The 16,323-nt window shown below is 48.3% G+C and overlaps 1 protein-coding gene across 1 annotated transcript; it reads left to right on the plus strand.

Annotated features, from left to right (window-relative positions):
- Positions 1 to 252: 252 nt before the first annotated feature.
- LOC144145276 (acetylcholine receptor subunit alpha-like 1) lies at positions 253 to 11,482 on the plus strand. Its single transcript, XM_077676829.1, has 7 exons — positions 253 to 727; positions 2,567 to 2,611; positions 4,809 to 4,918; positions 5,984 to 6,164; positions 6,924 to 7,601; positions 8,218 to 8,412; positions 9,467 to 11,482. Exons 1-7 carry the CDS (start codon positions 455 to 457, stop codon positions 9,650 to 9,652), a joined length of 1,668 nt encoding a protein of 555 aa, XP_077532955.1. The 5' UTR covers positions 253 to 454; the 3' UTR covers positions 9,653 to 11,482.
- The last annotated feature ends 4,841 nt before the right edge of the window (positions 11,483 to 16,323 follow it).

A 16,323-nucleotide genomic window follows, 5' to 3' on the forward strand; every position in this document is an offset into this window, starting at 1 on the left:
AGACGTAACTTTTGAATGGTTTGATAATAAACGACACTGAGACCAGCAGCTAAAAGTTTATTAAAAAAGGGCGGGAGGAGAAGGGGAGAGAGTCCAATTTCTTTGCATAAGTGTGTCTGATGTGATCAATCTCCGATAGCTTAAGCGTGCCTGTTACCGTTTACGTGTCTCAAAGTGGACTCCCTTGTTGCGACCCAGCCGTAACACTTCCTCGCGCGCCGCGGCGCGGCGCTCTGGTTCCCCAGCTTCTCCGGCGGCGCTCGGCCGCTCTTCTTCCCGTCGTTCCCTGTGCGGGCCGGGATGCATCCCGGAAGAGGCAGCACGGATGCGGAGGGCGGAGGGAGGGCGTAGCCGGCGACTCCCGGACGCTCGAGGAGCGGACGCGGCATCGCAGAGACGGGCGCCCAGCGACCGCCGTCGTCAGACTCCGCACGCGGAAGACATGTGAAGGGCCATGGGCGAGACCCCGTCGAGGACGACGACAGTGCCGCAGTCGCCGGCCGCCGCGGCTGCGGCCGGGGCCGGGCCCGCATGGCGGCTGCGCCTGTCGGCGCTCATCGTGGCGCTGCTCAGCTGGCGAACGCCCGGCTGCGCGGCCAATGCGGACACCAAGCGCCTCTACCACGACCTCATCAACGGCTACAGCTCGCTCATCCGCCCCGTAGGGAACAACTCGGACCGGCTCACGGTCAAGATGGGCCTCCGGCTATCCCAGCTCATCGACGTGGTGAGCGGCCGCGGCGCCACATCGATCGGCCCCCGTCTCCCCATCCGCCCCTTCCCTCCCGACAGCCACACTGCGGATCGTGCGCACGCTTAAGGACTTCGCATGAGCTGTAGGCGACCTTGACGTGCTCGTACTCACGGGAACGATTGCACCTATTTCCTTCATGCGGATGCCAACCGCCATTTGCAATCGCTGCGTATTTGGTTGACGCCTACCTGAATGCCTCTCCTAACTTGCGGATTCAGGCAAAAAACAGTTTTAAGTAGCTTAAATAAAGTTTAAAATCTCTAAAACACATCGCCAAGCAGGTAGACACGATGAAGGAGTTGAAACTGACCGTTACCATTTTATCAATAGTGAACAATTACGGACGTTGTCACTGACCAACCGCAAGTAAAAATGGCGACTCCCATCTGGCTCGTCTTAGAATACTAATCTTGGGAATATTTTGCGCTTGATGCCATGGAGAGGACTTAAAATATCTACCTCACAGACGATAAACGTGTGCAGGGATGCATACCGACGGCGATGAGAAACGTTTTTTGCGCATTGCGGGAGAACACGGCCTGTTATAAATTGCTGTTCGATATTCAATGGGCCGGTTCACCTTAACCAGCTCTGACGTACTTTAAACGGAAGCAGTAGAGGCAACTCACGTTCGGTGTTAGGCTAGCCTTTTGAATTACGGAGACCTGCTCGCTCGCGACCTTTTTTTGCGCGCGCTGTGGTTGAAATGGCTAAGCGTGGAGTTATCGAAAAGTTAACCAATTTATTTTTTTTAAGTTAGCTCGCTTAACAGCCTGGTAATCATAGCACGAGGTGTTAGATTCACGAATGGGGTGTACAATATTCAAAGAGGACTGAGGCAGGATACCATAATTATAGCGCATTCTACCGAAATGCGATATGTGTTTGTGTTGTATCATTATCTGTTGGTATCCTTTTTGTTGCGCCAACCTAGTTAAATTGTGGCTTTGTATACATGCTTTTAAAGTGGTTTTTCCGTCAAGAAATGCGGGAAAAGCCGGTACATAGCTAGCAATTATGCAAGTTGGTAGCCGCAGTCCATTAGTGGGTAGAACACCAGGACAAGTTATGATTTTATAAAGCTGCGTGTGATGCCCAGTACACTGCCATATATGAGCGGGCCCGAATATGTACGAGCTGTTATGTTATTATTCAATACTTCCTTCTACCACTGCGACCGGACGAGAGCGTCGCCAGTGCCACTGGTCGGAACGTGTGAAAAAGGAGAAAAAATCGGGGGACGTGCTTACACATTTCAGAGGCGGAAAAGACATTTAAGACAAAAATAACTCGTTAAAAAAAGGCTATGACAATTTTGCAAAGAAGGCGTTTGCCCAGAAGTTATCTGGTATGAGTGGCAGTAGGCAACGAAGCAAGCACAGTGGCCGAAACTACAAGGATTCTTTCTTCACGAAGAAAAACACTTCAAAATGACTTACTATTAAGCCGTATACGAATCTTGTTCGGGGGAGTTAAACATGTTGCGGGGGATGGGTGATAATTTTGAGGGATGAAAAGAAATGGAGTAGATGTGGCAGTATGAAAAATGAATTAGAAGGAAACCGAGTGTCATTTTACGTCACACCTACGCGAGTAAAAATTACCTCGATGAACTATATCTCGGTTTTGAAACCACCGCAATACTGATCTTTCAAAAATTTGGGCGGGCATAATTATTTTGTCTACTTAGAACACCTACAGAAACTTACGATTTTTTAGATTACCGTTGTTTGTGAACGTAACTATGAATATTTAATCAAATTATTCTGGTGTGTTTTTTTCTAGCCTATGCATCATTTTCTTCCTTTGCAGAACCTCAAGAACCAGATAATGACAACAAATGTTTGGGTTGAACAGGTAAGTAACATGGCCTAGATATAGATATAAATATGCAAGTCACACTTCTGTACCTTGTACAAGCTAAACGGAACTTTTCACTCGTGTCATTGGGTTTAGTGATCTAGACGGAGCAGAATAAGGCAGACTGATTCCGAGCTAACAGTTGGTAGTGTACCAATACTTTTAATGCAGTGTCGCTGGACTTGGAACTGTATCCGGCCATCGTGTTGCTGTGTCATAGATCTAACGGAGTGCACGTTATCGGTCTCCAATAGTTTGCAGGCGTCTTCCGCTCGCACTACGCACACCGCATACGCACGCGTGCTTGTACGGGAGAACAAACAAACAAGCAAGCAAACAAACAAACAAACAAACAAACAAACAAACAAACAAACAAACAAACAAACAAACAAACAAACAAACAAACAAACAAACAAACAAACAAACAAACAAACAAACAAACAAACAAACAAGCAAACAAACAAACAAACAAACAAACAAACAAACAAACAAACAAACAAACAAACAAACAAACAAACAAACAAACAAACAAACAAACAGACAGACAAACAAACAAACAAACAAACAAACAAACAAACAAACATGTAAGCTAACAAACAAACAAACAAACATGCAAGCAGACAGACAGACAGACAGACAGATAAACAAAAAAACAAAAAAAATACAAATGAACGAACGAACGAACAACGAAAGAAAATAAGGGGTACAGACATCACACGCATTCTCAGAACTCAAAGGGCAAGCATGACTTTTTTGCACGAGCAGCACGGCCGAATGCTGCGATCCTTGCCGCGGAATACATTTCGGGGAATGGAACCTTCATGATAAAGTTTAGAGGCCAAGTAGCCGATCAATTCATCCGTGACCAGGGAACGAACTTTTCCACTACTTCTCGATTTTCTTATTAAAGATACAGATGCGCATGCGCCGGTACTGAAAGCCCCCTTTCGGCCTACTTGTTGCGGCGTGTATTTACAACAGCTTAGAGTTCCCTTCAGTAGCACCCACTTCACCACTGCGCTGATTTTGTTCTCAATGTTGCCTGTAAAGCTTTTTTCACCTACAGGATGATGTCTATGAGGTAAAGCCTCCTTGTCTCTACACTGGGCAGAAGGTCTGCGGTGGCTCCTAAAAAAATGAAAGGGCTCTTGTATTCGCTTAAAAAGAGAACTTTATAAAATAGAAGAAAACGAACGCAGGAAAAATGCGAAAGATGAAAATGAGAATGGATAAAACAGAAAGTAGTAATAATGGATAGGATCAGGAGAGTAGTAACAGAAGGTGGGTGAAGATGAGGTACAGGGGAAGACGCCAGGATCACAGGACAGAATGGAGAAAATAGGGGAGAATGAACGGGATGGTGCCTCAGTGATTTGATAAGCCATAGAGAAGGCGAAGCAAAGGCGAGGTTGAGAGAAAGAGGTCAGAAATTTTTGAATAGCATGAACGCACGTTAAAAACCATGACTTGACGTAATACTCTCAACATTGTCATGGCCTAAAAAAATTTTATCATAAAAATGCCGCAAAATTTCAGTCAGTCATCAAGTCGGAAAGAAAGGCTGAGGTCTAATAAAACCCAAGAGAATAAAAAAATGGCAACTAAGACAAGCCGCTGCACATCTGAGCGGTCAACACAACCTAGAGACAGATGCACGCTACACTGAGTGTTTTATGGTCGCGTTCTACACTCACCACGACGCCCCCCACCGGGCGGGTGCCCTAACAGCAGCACCAGCGCTCGTGGAATAAACATTTATTCCTCCTCCTCCTCCACCAAGTGCTACAAGATTTATGAGCAGCTCTGACGAGAACCCAATTAGAAAAACTCACGAAAAAGGCTGTCAATAAAACAGCCTGTAAACGTAACAAGGTGACGTCTTTAGCATTTATTTTTGCACAAATGTGGATTCCCCTCCCCCCACCCCCCCCCAACCCACCTCAAATAAAGTTTTGGGACACGATATTTATGTACTGCTCCGCCTTATCGTAGAGTGGTTACAACGGTTATACTGAAATGAAAATCTCGGCTTGTGGACCGGTGTTTATTTTAGTTTCCCAGCTGATGCAGCATAAGTTTTGCGACGTGAGGTTAGTTTCTTTTTCTTTTTTTCTTTTTTGAGGGAGCTGTTCCAACTGGCTGATTCTGAGCTTAGCGTATGTAATGTTTCTTGGATACGCTGCTTTCTCGGCAGGAATGGAATGACTACAAGCTCCGCTGGGACCCCGAGGAATACGGCGGAGTGTCCAAGGTCCACGTGCCAGCCGAACAGATCTGGCTTCCGGACATTGTCCTCTACAACAAGTGAGCACTGATCGAGCCGAGTGGAAAGCAGAGTATAGCCTCCTGGCACTACGCAGAAACTGTGGAATCAGTTTAAAATAAAATAAAGTAAAAAGAAGGCGGTGACTAAAGTAAAACAAAATCAAGCAAATTAAATTGAAGGTCGATTGGGTACCAGCTAAAACTGAGGAGCATAGGTTTTATATGCAGGCGGAACAGTAAAAGCACACGGAGAGGCCATACCTATATAGTAGAGGGAAGTGGGTTGCTCTTAGACGCTCACATGCCGGCTCTTTGTGATGCGAATCTTAAAACCACGGAGGAGAAAGCGAGCTCCAGTGAGACCAAAAGACCTTTGTCGGTTTCTAAAGGTGCGGACAGTGCAGACTGTACGCTAAAAGTCGTACGCTAAATGTCGTCACAACCGGCATGGTATGTTACAAACGTAAGAACGTGCGGTATAACTATTACTGGGACCACCGCGGAAACGTTTTGCTGGAAGCCTCCTGTGTCCGAATACTTCCACTGGGCATTTTGGAGGGGTCCGCGTCGAATTTACGCCTCAACTCCCGTTCAAAATGAAGTTCCACGCTTGAGCACCGCGTATTACCGCATACAACTTGCGTTAGAAAAAGAAAAGGGCGTAAATAAGGTCATATGTCAGCTTGTCCAACAACACGGTTTGAAAAAAAAACAAAACACCCTGAGGTATACCGCATGTGGTTTGGGTAAACGCTTCGCAAATGTTGGACGTGGTGAAGTACACAAACTTTGCACGAAACGCCTGACATGATCATTGAAATTAAGGCCTAGCATTTTAGTGTGTGTGTGTGTGTGTGTGTGTGTGTGTGTGTGTGTGTGTGTGTGTGTGTGTGTGTGTGTGTGTGTGTGCGCGTGCGTGCGTGCGTGTGTGTGTGTGTGTGTGTGTGTGTGCGTGTGTGTGCGCGTGCGTGCGTGTGTGTAGAGGGAGAGAAAGAAAGAGAGATATATAGTATAGAAAGTATAATATGGTGGTATGAACGAGTAATCTGTTGATATCTTCATTAACGTTTTATTTTGTTTCTTGGCGCGCGTTTTCCTGACCAGCGCTGACGGTAACTACGAGGTGACCATCATGACCAAGGCCATTCTCCACTCGGATGGCCTCGTCATCTGGAAGCCGCCGGCCATTTACAAGAGCTCCTGTGAAATAGACGTGCAGTATTTTCCGTTTGACCAGCAGACCTGCTTTATGAAGTTTGGATCTTGGACCTACGACGGATACACGGTCAGTATTACCTCCCAGCGTGCTTCAACTGGACGCGAGACAGGTGCTCTAGGGTCAGTTATTAGATACTCTAGGCTACTATTACTGCAACGAACACCAAAGGCACGAGAGGAAGAGCGACTGATAAACTTGATAAATTTGCCGTCTAAAGCTTGCAAAAGCGCAAAGAGCATTACAAGAGGGAAGCTACTTCACTTCGTTACTGCATATATTGTGGGTGGAAAATAAACTTATTAACTAGTATAAAACACTTATTCAATGCAGAAGGTGAAATTAGCACCATATATTTGTTTTTTAAGCGGCATGGAAAGGCATGACACATCGTAATTTTTTTAACAATATTAACTTCACCTTTAGCACTTAGAATGATCCCAGTTTTGTATCGCAGTGTGCGTATCCTCAGCGCGTTCTGCGTTTGTGTACAGTCGAATTGGATTCCGCGTCCCTGTAACAGAATACCTGCTATAGGCTTTCCTAGAGCTCCCAAGGGTCGTAGGGCGCTTCCTCTTAAAGAATAATGTTGTGATGTCGTTCCTCTCTGTGCTCTACATCCTCTCAGAGTTCCCAGCTTTTGCTGATGATATGGGAGGAGCAGGTATCTTCATGCAAGGTGTTCCCAGTAACGCTTGAAATGCCCAATTGGACGCCCCAGTTACGGGGAAGTCCGAATAGAAGCAGCACCTCCAGGAGGCGTTGCTTTGTTGTCCGAGGAGGCCAGAGGCTTAATCTTCTCTTCCCGTGGTGGTCCTCCCGCTGCAGGTCGACCTGAAGCACAAGCACCAGCGCGATGACTCGAACGACATCGCGGTGGGCATCGACCTGAGCGAGTTCTACCTGAGCGTCGAGTGGGACATCATGGCGGTGCCCGCGCGGCGCAAGGAGAAGTTCTACTCGTGCTGCGAGGAGCCCTTTCCGGACATCACCTTCAACATCACGCTGCGGCGCAAAACCCTGTTCTACACCGTCAACCTGATCATCCCCTGCGTGGCCATCTCCTTCCTCTCGGTGCTGGTCTTCTACCTGCCCTCGGACTCCGGCGAGAAGGTCTCGCTCTCCATCTCCATCATGCTCTCGCTGGGCGTCTTCTTCCTGCTGCTCTCCGAGATCATCCCGCCCACCTCGCTGGCCGTGCCGCTGCTGGGCAAGTACCTCCTCTTCACCATGGTGCTCGTCTCGCTCTCCGTCTTCGTCACTATCGCGGTGCTCAACGTCAACTTCCGCTCGCCCGCGACGCACAAGATGGCGCCCTGGGTCAAGCACGTCTTCCTCAAGCTCCTGCCCCGCTACCTCCTCATGAAACGGCCCCAAGACGATGATGACGATGACGATGCCAGTGCCATGGGCTTCGATGCCACGCCGTCCGCCGACAACCGAGCTCCGCCGCCTCCGCCGCCGCCGCCGCCGCCACCGCCGCCACCACCGCCGCCGCCACTACAGGTGAGTATACTGCATGGGACGACATCTTGTTGGCGTCGTTTTAACCTACTGGGTTGCAGAAAGCCACACTGCCCACCACTGCCTCGCGAAGTGCTAACGCACAGCCGCACTACTTTTGTATTTATCCACCAGAGTGTACGCTTCGCGTGCACACGGAACACAAGTGTTACGCGGGTAACATGCGATTCTGCTAGACCCTGGTAGAAGCTGGGAATAACTGTTGTACGAACCTCGCATTTTCGCATCTTTCCCGGTCGGTAGGCACTGAACTGAAGCGCTGGATTTGTTTACCATACGCGATGCTTCCGCTTGTCTAACGTCACGGAAGAGTAAATGGAACGCGAGTCCATGATTCCTGGAGGGGAGCAGTGCCCCGTTGGCAGACCGCGTTACACAAAGAAAATTCTTTTTTGTCGCATTGTACCCATTTACGCCTGCTCATGAGCATTGAACTGCCTACCTTTTGACGAGCGCTGCGCTCCCACACGTAATAAGTAAAAGACAAAGCTGGTCTTCCATCCTAAAGCATACTACTCCAGGCTCACCTTCTTCGAGTATACGGTTTGCCGTGGATTGTGGCACCGTGCTGTCCTGACCCGTGTAACAAACGACGCAGGAACTGACGCTCTGCGCCTACCACTCGGCCGAGCCCCCCGACAGCGGCGGGGACGACGCCTCGCCGCGGGCGCTGCCTTCGCCCCCCGACGCCGGCGTCGACCCTGGTGCCCTGCTTGAGCAGGACTTGGCGCGGCCCGTGTTCAACGTGCGCTTCATCGCGCAGCACATGGAGAACGCCGACCACTTCGACCAGGTCAGGGGCGCTGCTGCTGTGCCACAGCAGCGGCAGTCTCTATGTTTGGTTCCAGCTTTTGCAGGCTACTCTATCGTTGTCTTTATGTGGTGTGGCTGAAAGTAGCGCTTAAAGGTGGAAGGCATCTCACAGACTCGGAACTGGGTGGCATGGTGTCCCTGATTAATAACAGAGAAGATTGCATTGCAAATTGTCCCACAGAAGGCGAATGACGGGATGATTACTAGTTGGAGTAAGCGTGCTTGCCCTGCGAGTTTCGAATGCTTACTCCGTTTGAGCTTCGGGCTGTCTTTCAGGCCTTGGGTACCTTGTATAGTAGTGGCGGGATTCCAGTATATGAGCCGGGCTGGGCTAGTAGGGTACAATACTACACTTCGCATGAATTACAGCTTCCGCTGATGACAACTTTTTAATAGCACCGTGTTGGCCACACACATGGCTTCTGCAATAAAAAAAAAAAAACTTGCACAGAAACGAACGCAAAAACTAGTTCAGAAAGTACAAACACTTACCCGACCGTCCACCTTAAAAAAAGTTGCAGAGGATCCCTCAACTTATTCTTACCAGCTGAAAAAGCGAAAGCGTGCGAGAAATTGAACTTCGGACGACGAAGACTTCATAGCACTGACAGTGGCACCTTTCCTACAATACAATCCGTTTCTAATCCTCAGGTGCGAACTACTGCTCCTTAGGACAGCTTGCGCCATCTAGTGGATCTAGTAGCAGAGTAAGGAAGCGGTAATACGAACGTCCTGGTTTGGTATCCTCTGGCATGTTTTACCTGGAAAACGTATATTCTGGTCCTGGAGCACATTGTGGGCTTCTAAATTCGCTTCACTAGGACGCAGGCCGCCGGATTGTAGCTCTCCTCTACCTGAGGAGTATGTGGCCTGACATTTATTGCGGCGGAATATTCGTGCCGTCTACGCACGCGCAATTTGTAGCTCCTCTATTTCCATCCATCTGACAGAGCGTTCAACATAGACATTGCGAGCGTAATCCAAGGGAGTTTACAAGCACTCGTATACGTACACGGTGCCCGGTCGGTGCGCAGGTCATCGAAGACTGGCGCTACGTGGCCATGGTCCTGGACCGCCTATTCCTGCTGCTGTTCACGTTCACATGCGTCGTGGGCTCCGCATGTATCATCCTCGAGGCGCCGTCGCTCTTCGACGACAAGCTGCCCATCGACATTCTCATGTCCAAGGTCGCCCCTCGGCTGCGACGCATCCACGACTAAGGAGCCCGCCTGGTCGACGGGGGCCCCACTGCTAACCCCGGACGCCACAGGCGGCCTCTTTCGCGGACGTCACGCCGTGCGAGTGTCCCAAGGGAGACGCTGTCTATACCACGACACAAACAGTGTGTGAGGACTCAAGTGATCAAGTGTGCGTGGCTGTTAAAGAAAGACTTGCTGTTTGTAGTGAGCAGTTTAAAAAGGGCACATTTGTGACCGACAAGAGCAAAAAAAGAGAACAACAAAACCGACAACAAACGCAACGGGAGGCGCGACGAATTAAACTAGATATTTTGTACGCTCGCCCGCTTCGCGGGGCCAGCCCTAGGCCAAGAAAACGGTATTTTGCCATGGATTTTCTCCCCTTTTGCTCCGTGTGTTCAATGTTTTCCGTTGCACGCTTGAAACTTAAAAGGAACTAACGCGAAGACAGACGACATGGTAAGCGCGCTTCTCTGTTACTGTATAGCACAGCTGTTCCGCCTCGCGTCGTCTTCTTTTTTCGCTTGCAGCCTTCATCCCACAGAGCTAAAAATGTCGCCGATTTCCACCCCGAATCGTTTCCCCGTGCCCCTGTCGTTACTTTTGTTTACAAGTGCGCGAGTTGGCGGGTTTGATGCGGATTGTTTCTTCTTCTTCTCGGAAACTTCAAGTGCACATGTTCATTGTGACGTCGTTGTGTGCCACAGCGCGCTTTGTTTGCGACACTGTTTGAATTTTGTGTCAGATGATTGCGCCTTTGTTTCGTGGTGGCAGGTCCACCAGAGCGCGTAATGATCTTTGGTGTATATATCAGCCGCCAACATTGTTGGAATCGCTCCCGTCTTTTGTTTATCTGAGCTCTCTGCCAGCACTGTTACCTCGTCGTCTCGCGGTGGGTGCTCCCTGTGAGGGCTGATGCATGCCGGGATCGCACTCTACACGTGGCCTGAGGAAAGCTACAATCAGCATGCTTAGAAAATGCCACTGATGATGCTCCCGACGAAACTGGCGCATGCTCAAAAAGGGAATTGGCTAAAACGCAACCGAAAAGTCGACTGCTGAGCATCTTGCTAATGCGAGCATCGTTAGAGTAGAAATAGGCAGGGCCTATGAGAATTAAATGAATTAAATTGACGCACGTCTTCGTCCTCCAGTTCGTCTTAGAAGTACATGTCTTCGTGCAACCGAAGGCTTGTAATGCCTGCAAGCCTTTGAGGTGTACTGGTTTTGTGGGCTGAACACAGCACACACAAAATGACACGCCTAAAATGCAGCCGATTTGTCATTGATACGACATAATGAAATATCCTGTTTCACGACTTGCGGCTTTCCGTGAGATGAAAAAGCCGTTTTGTGGGAAAATGCTAAATCCGCTGCATATAAGTTCTTTATGCAAGTTATTACAACCTGTTTCTCGTTGCCGATAGCAACGTATTCCATCTGAAGGCACTGACATCCTTAGTGTGTCGCAGCAGCGTGACGATACGATCAAATAGCAGGTATAAACTTTTGATCATGAAACAACAGTTACCTTTTGAAGCGCGTATTCTGCGTTTGGAGCCGTGCTCTCGCCACAAGTGTAACGTGCGACTTCGGCGGGCTCGGTCGTCAACGGCCGCGCCGCAAATGTTCAGCCGGTGATTACTAGCCCAGTGAATTGTTACACAGTAGCACCTCGGAATCTGCAAGGCTGCCGGTTATCGCATGTTGGCGATAAGTGCTTGTGGCAAAAAATAAAACGGCAAGCCGGATATTGTTGTTTTCGGGGAGGTATTTCTGTAGCGCCGTTTCCTAATAAAGTGCGTTACCGTGGTGCGGGACGTGTCGTGATCGATATAGACGTGGTCGGCGAGTTCCTTGCGCAAGGCGTTCCGCGGTGCGCATGATTTTGTTTGCGACAGTGTTTCATACTCTGACAGTATATACAGGTGCACTACGGATTTCTGAAGGATCTGGTATAAATTCTTGCGGCCGGCCGGCAGCCCGGAGAGGGGGGCGGGGGAGGAAGACAGCACGGCAGCAGGAGGCTGTAGACGTAGGTTTTGTACACCAGTGCAGAGCATGACAGGGTAGATCCTCAATGGGTTCTGGTATAGGCTGCGAGAGAATGACTACGATACAGAGAACGTACCCTTTCACTCTTGCGGGACGAGGTGCACCTAGGTAACTTCTGCAAGTTTCTAACGCTAGCAGTACGCAGAACAAACCACAGCATTTCAAGAACAATTGAGATGTATCCGACCCAAAGCCAGAAGCCTAGAATCCAGAACCATGTTTGAACAGACGAGTGATCTATGAAGTGCTCGGTGTGTTCGTGGCGAATTCTTTTTTGAGCAGCGACCACCCTGTTGATCTCTCTTGGCACACTTGTCTGGTATTGGCCCGGAGGACGCATGCGGAATGAGCGTCGTGACCATATTGGTCAGATACAGGGTGGCTAGTAGCCAAAGCGCGGCGAGGTCAAGGAGCAGCGACCGGACCGGATGCGGGCGTTCTGGCTGTGGATTACCAGGACAGCGGCGTGGTAGAACAGGCCAGGTGAGCGGACGAACTGGATTAGCAGAATGGCAGTGAAGAGGGGATAAAGATGCCGAAATATCACCATTGTCGTCGTCATTATCACCATCATATAATGAAAAAGAGCAAGGACGCTTTTTTTAAAACCTCCACCACTTACAATACAACACAATACGTTTATTTCATCATCATTACATGATGACAGGGGCCCGCAGTAAAAGCTGCAAAAGCTCAAAAGAAAGCTCCAGTAAACGCTCCAAAAAACAGCTTGACTGAAGCTGCTGACCCCTAACTTGGCGGACAGCAAGGGTCAAGATGAGAAAAAGAAAATGCAACCAAATATACATAACACCAATACACAGGAACACTGGGAAACCATTTCTAAGCCTTGTTACAACCTACTACGGAAAAGTAAAAGAAAAAGAAAAAAAAAACATGAAAAAAGAAGATGCACAGTGGAACAAAAAGTTAGGAATAAAAAGCTGCAATGGTTTGTATTTGCAAAAAAAGAACAGAAGACATTCAAAGGAAGTACACTTTTTCAAAGTACACTTTGAAGTACACTTTTTCAAAGTACACATATTCAAAGGAAGTACACAAAGGAAGTACACAAAGAGATAACATAAATTATGAAAGAAAAAATGATAATAACTCTCTATTTGTAAATCTTTCAAGGGGTGTGTTTTTAGCTGCGAAGCTATTGAGCAGTCGCGGAAGGTTGTTTTCCGGGGTTTGCGCGCCATAACTTGTTCGGTATGTTTGAACGTTATATATATCTGTATTTCTTGTTCTGCTTATGTTTTCGCGGCTCTAGCAAAGCAATCTTACGAAGTAGAAATGTACTATATTTAATTTCACGCTTGAAGGAATGACACAGACGATAGTCATATAATTTAGTTACAGGCACAATTTTGTGCTTGGCAAAAAGTTCGGTTGTTGTGTGCCACCGAGGAAGGTTTTCCATTACGCGTAAGAAGCTCTTTTGTAGGACATGCGATTTGTGTAAGTTTTCTTGTGTCGTAGTGCCCCAAACTAAGTGACAGTAGTTTAGGTGAGAATAAAATAAAGACTGGTAGATTAGGATCATCACGTTCGGCGGCAGCATCTTGCGGTTTCTGTAAACAATGCCTATTACAACAATGCCCATTGTAAACAATGCCTATTACTTCTATTGGGAATCCTCCGAGTACGTTTACTTTTCCGTATTTTCTTTCCTCATCGCTCCGCCCGTCCCTACTTATGATCGGATCTCTAGGTAGCCGCTTGATTACTCGGATGGTTGCCTGGTCGTCGGTCCTTCGTCGTGTCCGGCGAAACTATTTCTTTGTCTCCTACAGGCCAATGTTATTCTTTGGTTCTTTAAATTCTCCACTACGCGGCCTTGTTTCCGAATCGGCTCGGATCGCATCCTATCTAAGCATAACACTCAAAACTCTTACCCGCCGCGGTGGCTCAGTGGCTAAGGCGTTGCGCTGCTGAGCACAAGGTCGCGGGTTCGATTCCCGGCCGCGGCGGCCGCTTTTCTGATGGAGGCGAAAAGCAAAAACGCCCGTGTGTACGAGATTTAGGCGCACGTTAAAGATCCCCAGGTGGTTAAAATTAATCCGGAGCCCTCCACTCCGGCGCGCCTCATCGCCTGCGTTGCGTCGGTGCGTTAAACCCTACAATCAATCAATCACTCAAAACTCTTATTTCTATGTATCTGACTACCCGGCGTCTTTTTTAGGTGTTTCTATAAAATTCCTGGAGAATTCGCAAAGTGAGATTTGCGGGGCGTTGCTTATCACGGCTAGTATTTTTCAATTTTTCCACGAACCTCTCACTCAATCCTGCTCAAATGACAATGCAGGGTCTATCGTGGTCTATTGTGTTAAAAAGCAACATATACGTGGCTTTCAAAATCGAATCAAGTCACTTGTCTACAGGGCATTGATAAGAATAAGTCGCTTCGTTCAGAATGGCAGCGGGTGAAGCAGTGTGATAAGCGCAGCGTACCGGCGGTGTATTTCCAAGCGCTTCGTTGCACAGAGCACCCACGTGACATGTCTGTTCGCGCGCTCTGCAGAACGGCAACTAATGTCGCCATTGGCGGCTCCCCAAACATAAAGCGACCTGAAACAAACCACATCACTATTATTAACAAAAACAACACGGTGATTTCTGTTAAAAAATAAATTTAGAAATAAAAAAGTAAGCAATTAAAAAAAAAAACACTGAGAGATAGACCTGCTAGGGCTCGAACCCAAGCAGTCAGCACCAATACTCAGTACTCTGCATCAAGGCCACAGAGTTTTTTTTATTACATGGGAGAATACGCTCAGACGTGCCAGTACTAGGACTACATAATCAAGCAAACAAAAGAATACACTGAAGTTAGCAGAAGCACAAATGCATCAAAATTCAGGCAAACCCACACAAGCGTTCAAAAGAGGGAACCAGTCAGGTCATGCGAATCATACACACTACGTACAAATGCCGCAGTTCCTAGGAAATATGACTTAGTTGATCTTGGTGGCTCAGCATGCCTATCACATAAGCGGCATCGCCACAGACTGGACAAACCAATCAACACAAACATGTCATAAGGCGGCTCACCAGGATAGTCGAATGGCAAAAATCGGATAGAAAAAGGCGTAATACCATGTCCTTTATTAGCGTTCGCTGTAAAATGTCCCAGAAAAAGACAGCATCTATGCAGTCTACAAAGCAGTGATCAATTGTCTCCGGTCGAGAATAGAGCCGACAGTCTGTCGACCAAGCTATAAACAGACCCCGGTCTTTCATCCAAGTTTTAACAGGGAGCGTGCCAGTGTGTAATTTAAAGAAAAATGTTTTAACACCTGGTTGAACACACATTTTACACACTCTATTGAGGACATCCTGGTACGGACACTGCAGGTACGGAACGCGATATAAAGGTACGGGAAAAATCCCAGAAACCAGGGCACCAGAAATAGACTCGCGCGAAGCAGTACAGAGCCCGAACGGTCGGCTTCATTTAGCAGGCGATAAATTGAATAGCGCGCGCAGTGACATCACACATTTCACGTGGGTGCTCTGTGCAGTGAAGCGTTTGGAAACACGCCGGCGTACCGGCGTGTAAGCGGCCATCGCTTACACACGGGCAGCAGCACGATCTGCGGGAACGTGCAGGCCGTGGGCGTTGGAAGCACGTGCATCATCGCAGACACCACCAGCAGCAGTACGGGCAGCGAGCCTCCTGCAACGGCCACCGCGTTCAGCACTGCACACACGCACAACTCGCACGTCCTGCCATTCAGTATTGTTATTAAGTGCGTATCACCACAAGGGCCCGGCTTGTCGTCGTAGCTCGTCCGGGTTCACGGTATCTAGCCACCGCAGTACAACGTAACGGGTGATGCGACGGCAAGCACCAAAACAGAGGCTTCGAAGACATCTCTGCTTCCTCTGGTCGCGAACGAACCTGGGTTCCTCTCTTCCTCTCGTTACGAAGCCTATGTCCATATCATTGGCCCACACAGGCACACGCTACCCATATGCGAAGTGTCGGGGGTGATCTCTGCGCTACGCCGTTGCCATGGAAGCTGTGGCGTTGCTAGGCCGCAAATGAGTTCACAATATCAAGTGTTGGCTGACCGTCTTTCGTGGTCAGCTCCACTCCGATAGCAAGCAAGGGCGCCATTGCACAGGCCCCATATATGTCTCCAGGCACTCCTGACTCTGACCTGCAGGCATAAGGTGATCTGGAGCTTATGCCAAACATACTTCCCTCTTATGTCCGGGAATCGGCAAAGGCTTGTACAAAAAATAGGGACTAATCAGATAAAGTTTGAAGAGCCGGAACCACAAGACAGGGAATCTGAAAATAGGACCACTTGAGCGGCATCCCGCGGTACTATACAAACAGCGAGAGCAAGTCCAAACATGTCTAAAAAATGGCTGCGCTGCAGTCCGAAATCCGTATGAAAATATCTACTCTAAGGAATCTGCAAACGTTGTAGTCCAACCTCTCTGCCCATTGAGATGCATCCACCCAGGTTAGGCAAGTTGGGGGAGCTTTCGTACCCGTTGCGTCGAGTATAACCAAGAGAATACTGCGTATCGTGGCATCCAATCTCCCTTATATATGTACACAACTGTGCGGCTGAGAACGAAGACATGAAGGTATAAAAATATTTTAGAGAGATTTCTCA

Source organism: Haemaphysalis longicornis, unplaced genomic scaffold, assembly GCF_048455015.1.
Source record: "Haemaphysalis longicornis isolate Haplotype H1 unplaced genomic scaffold, Haemaphysalis longicornis Haplotype H1 scaffold_7, whole genome shotgun sequence".
Taxonomy (NCBI): Eukaryota; Metazoa; Arthropoda; class Arachnida; order Ixodida; family Ixodidae; genus Haemaphysalis; species Haemaphysalis longicornis.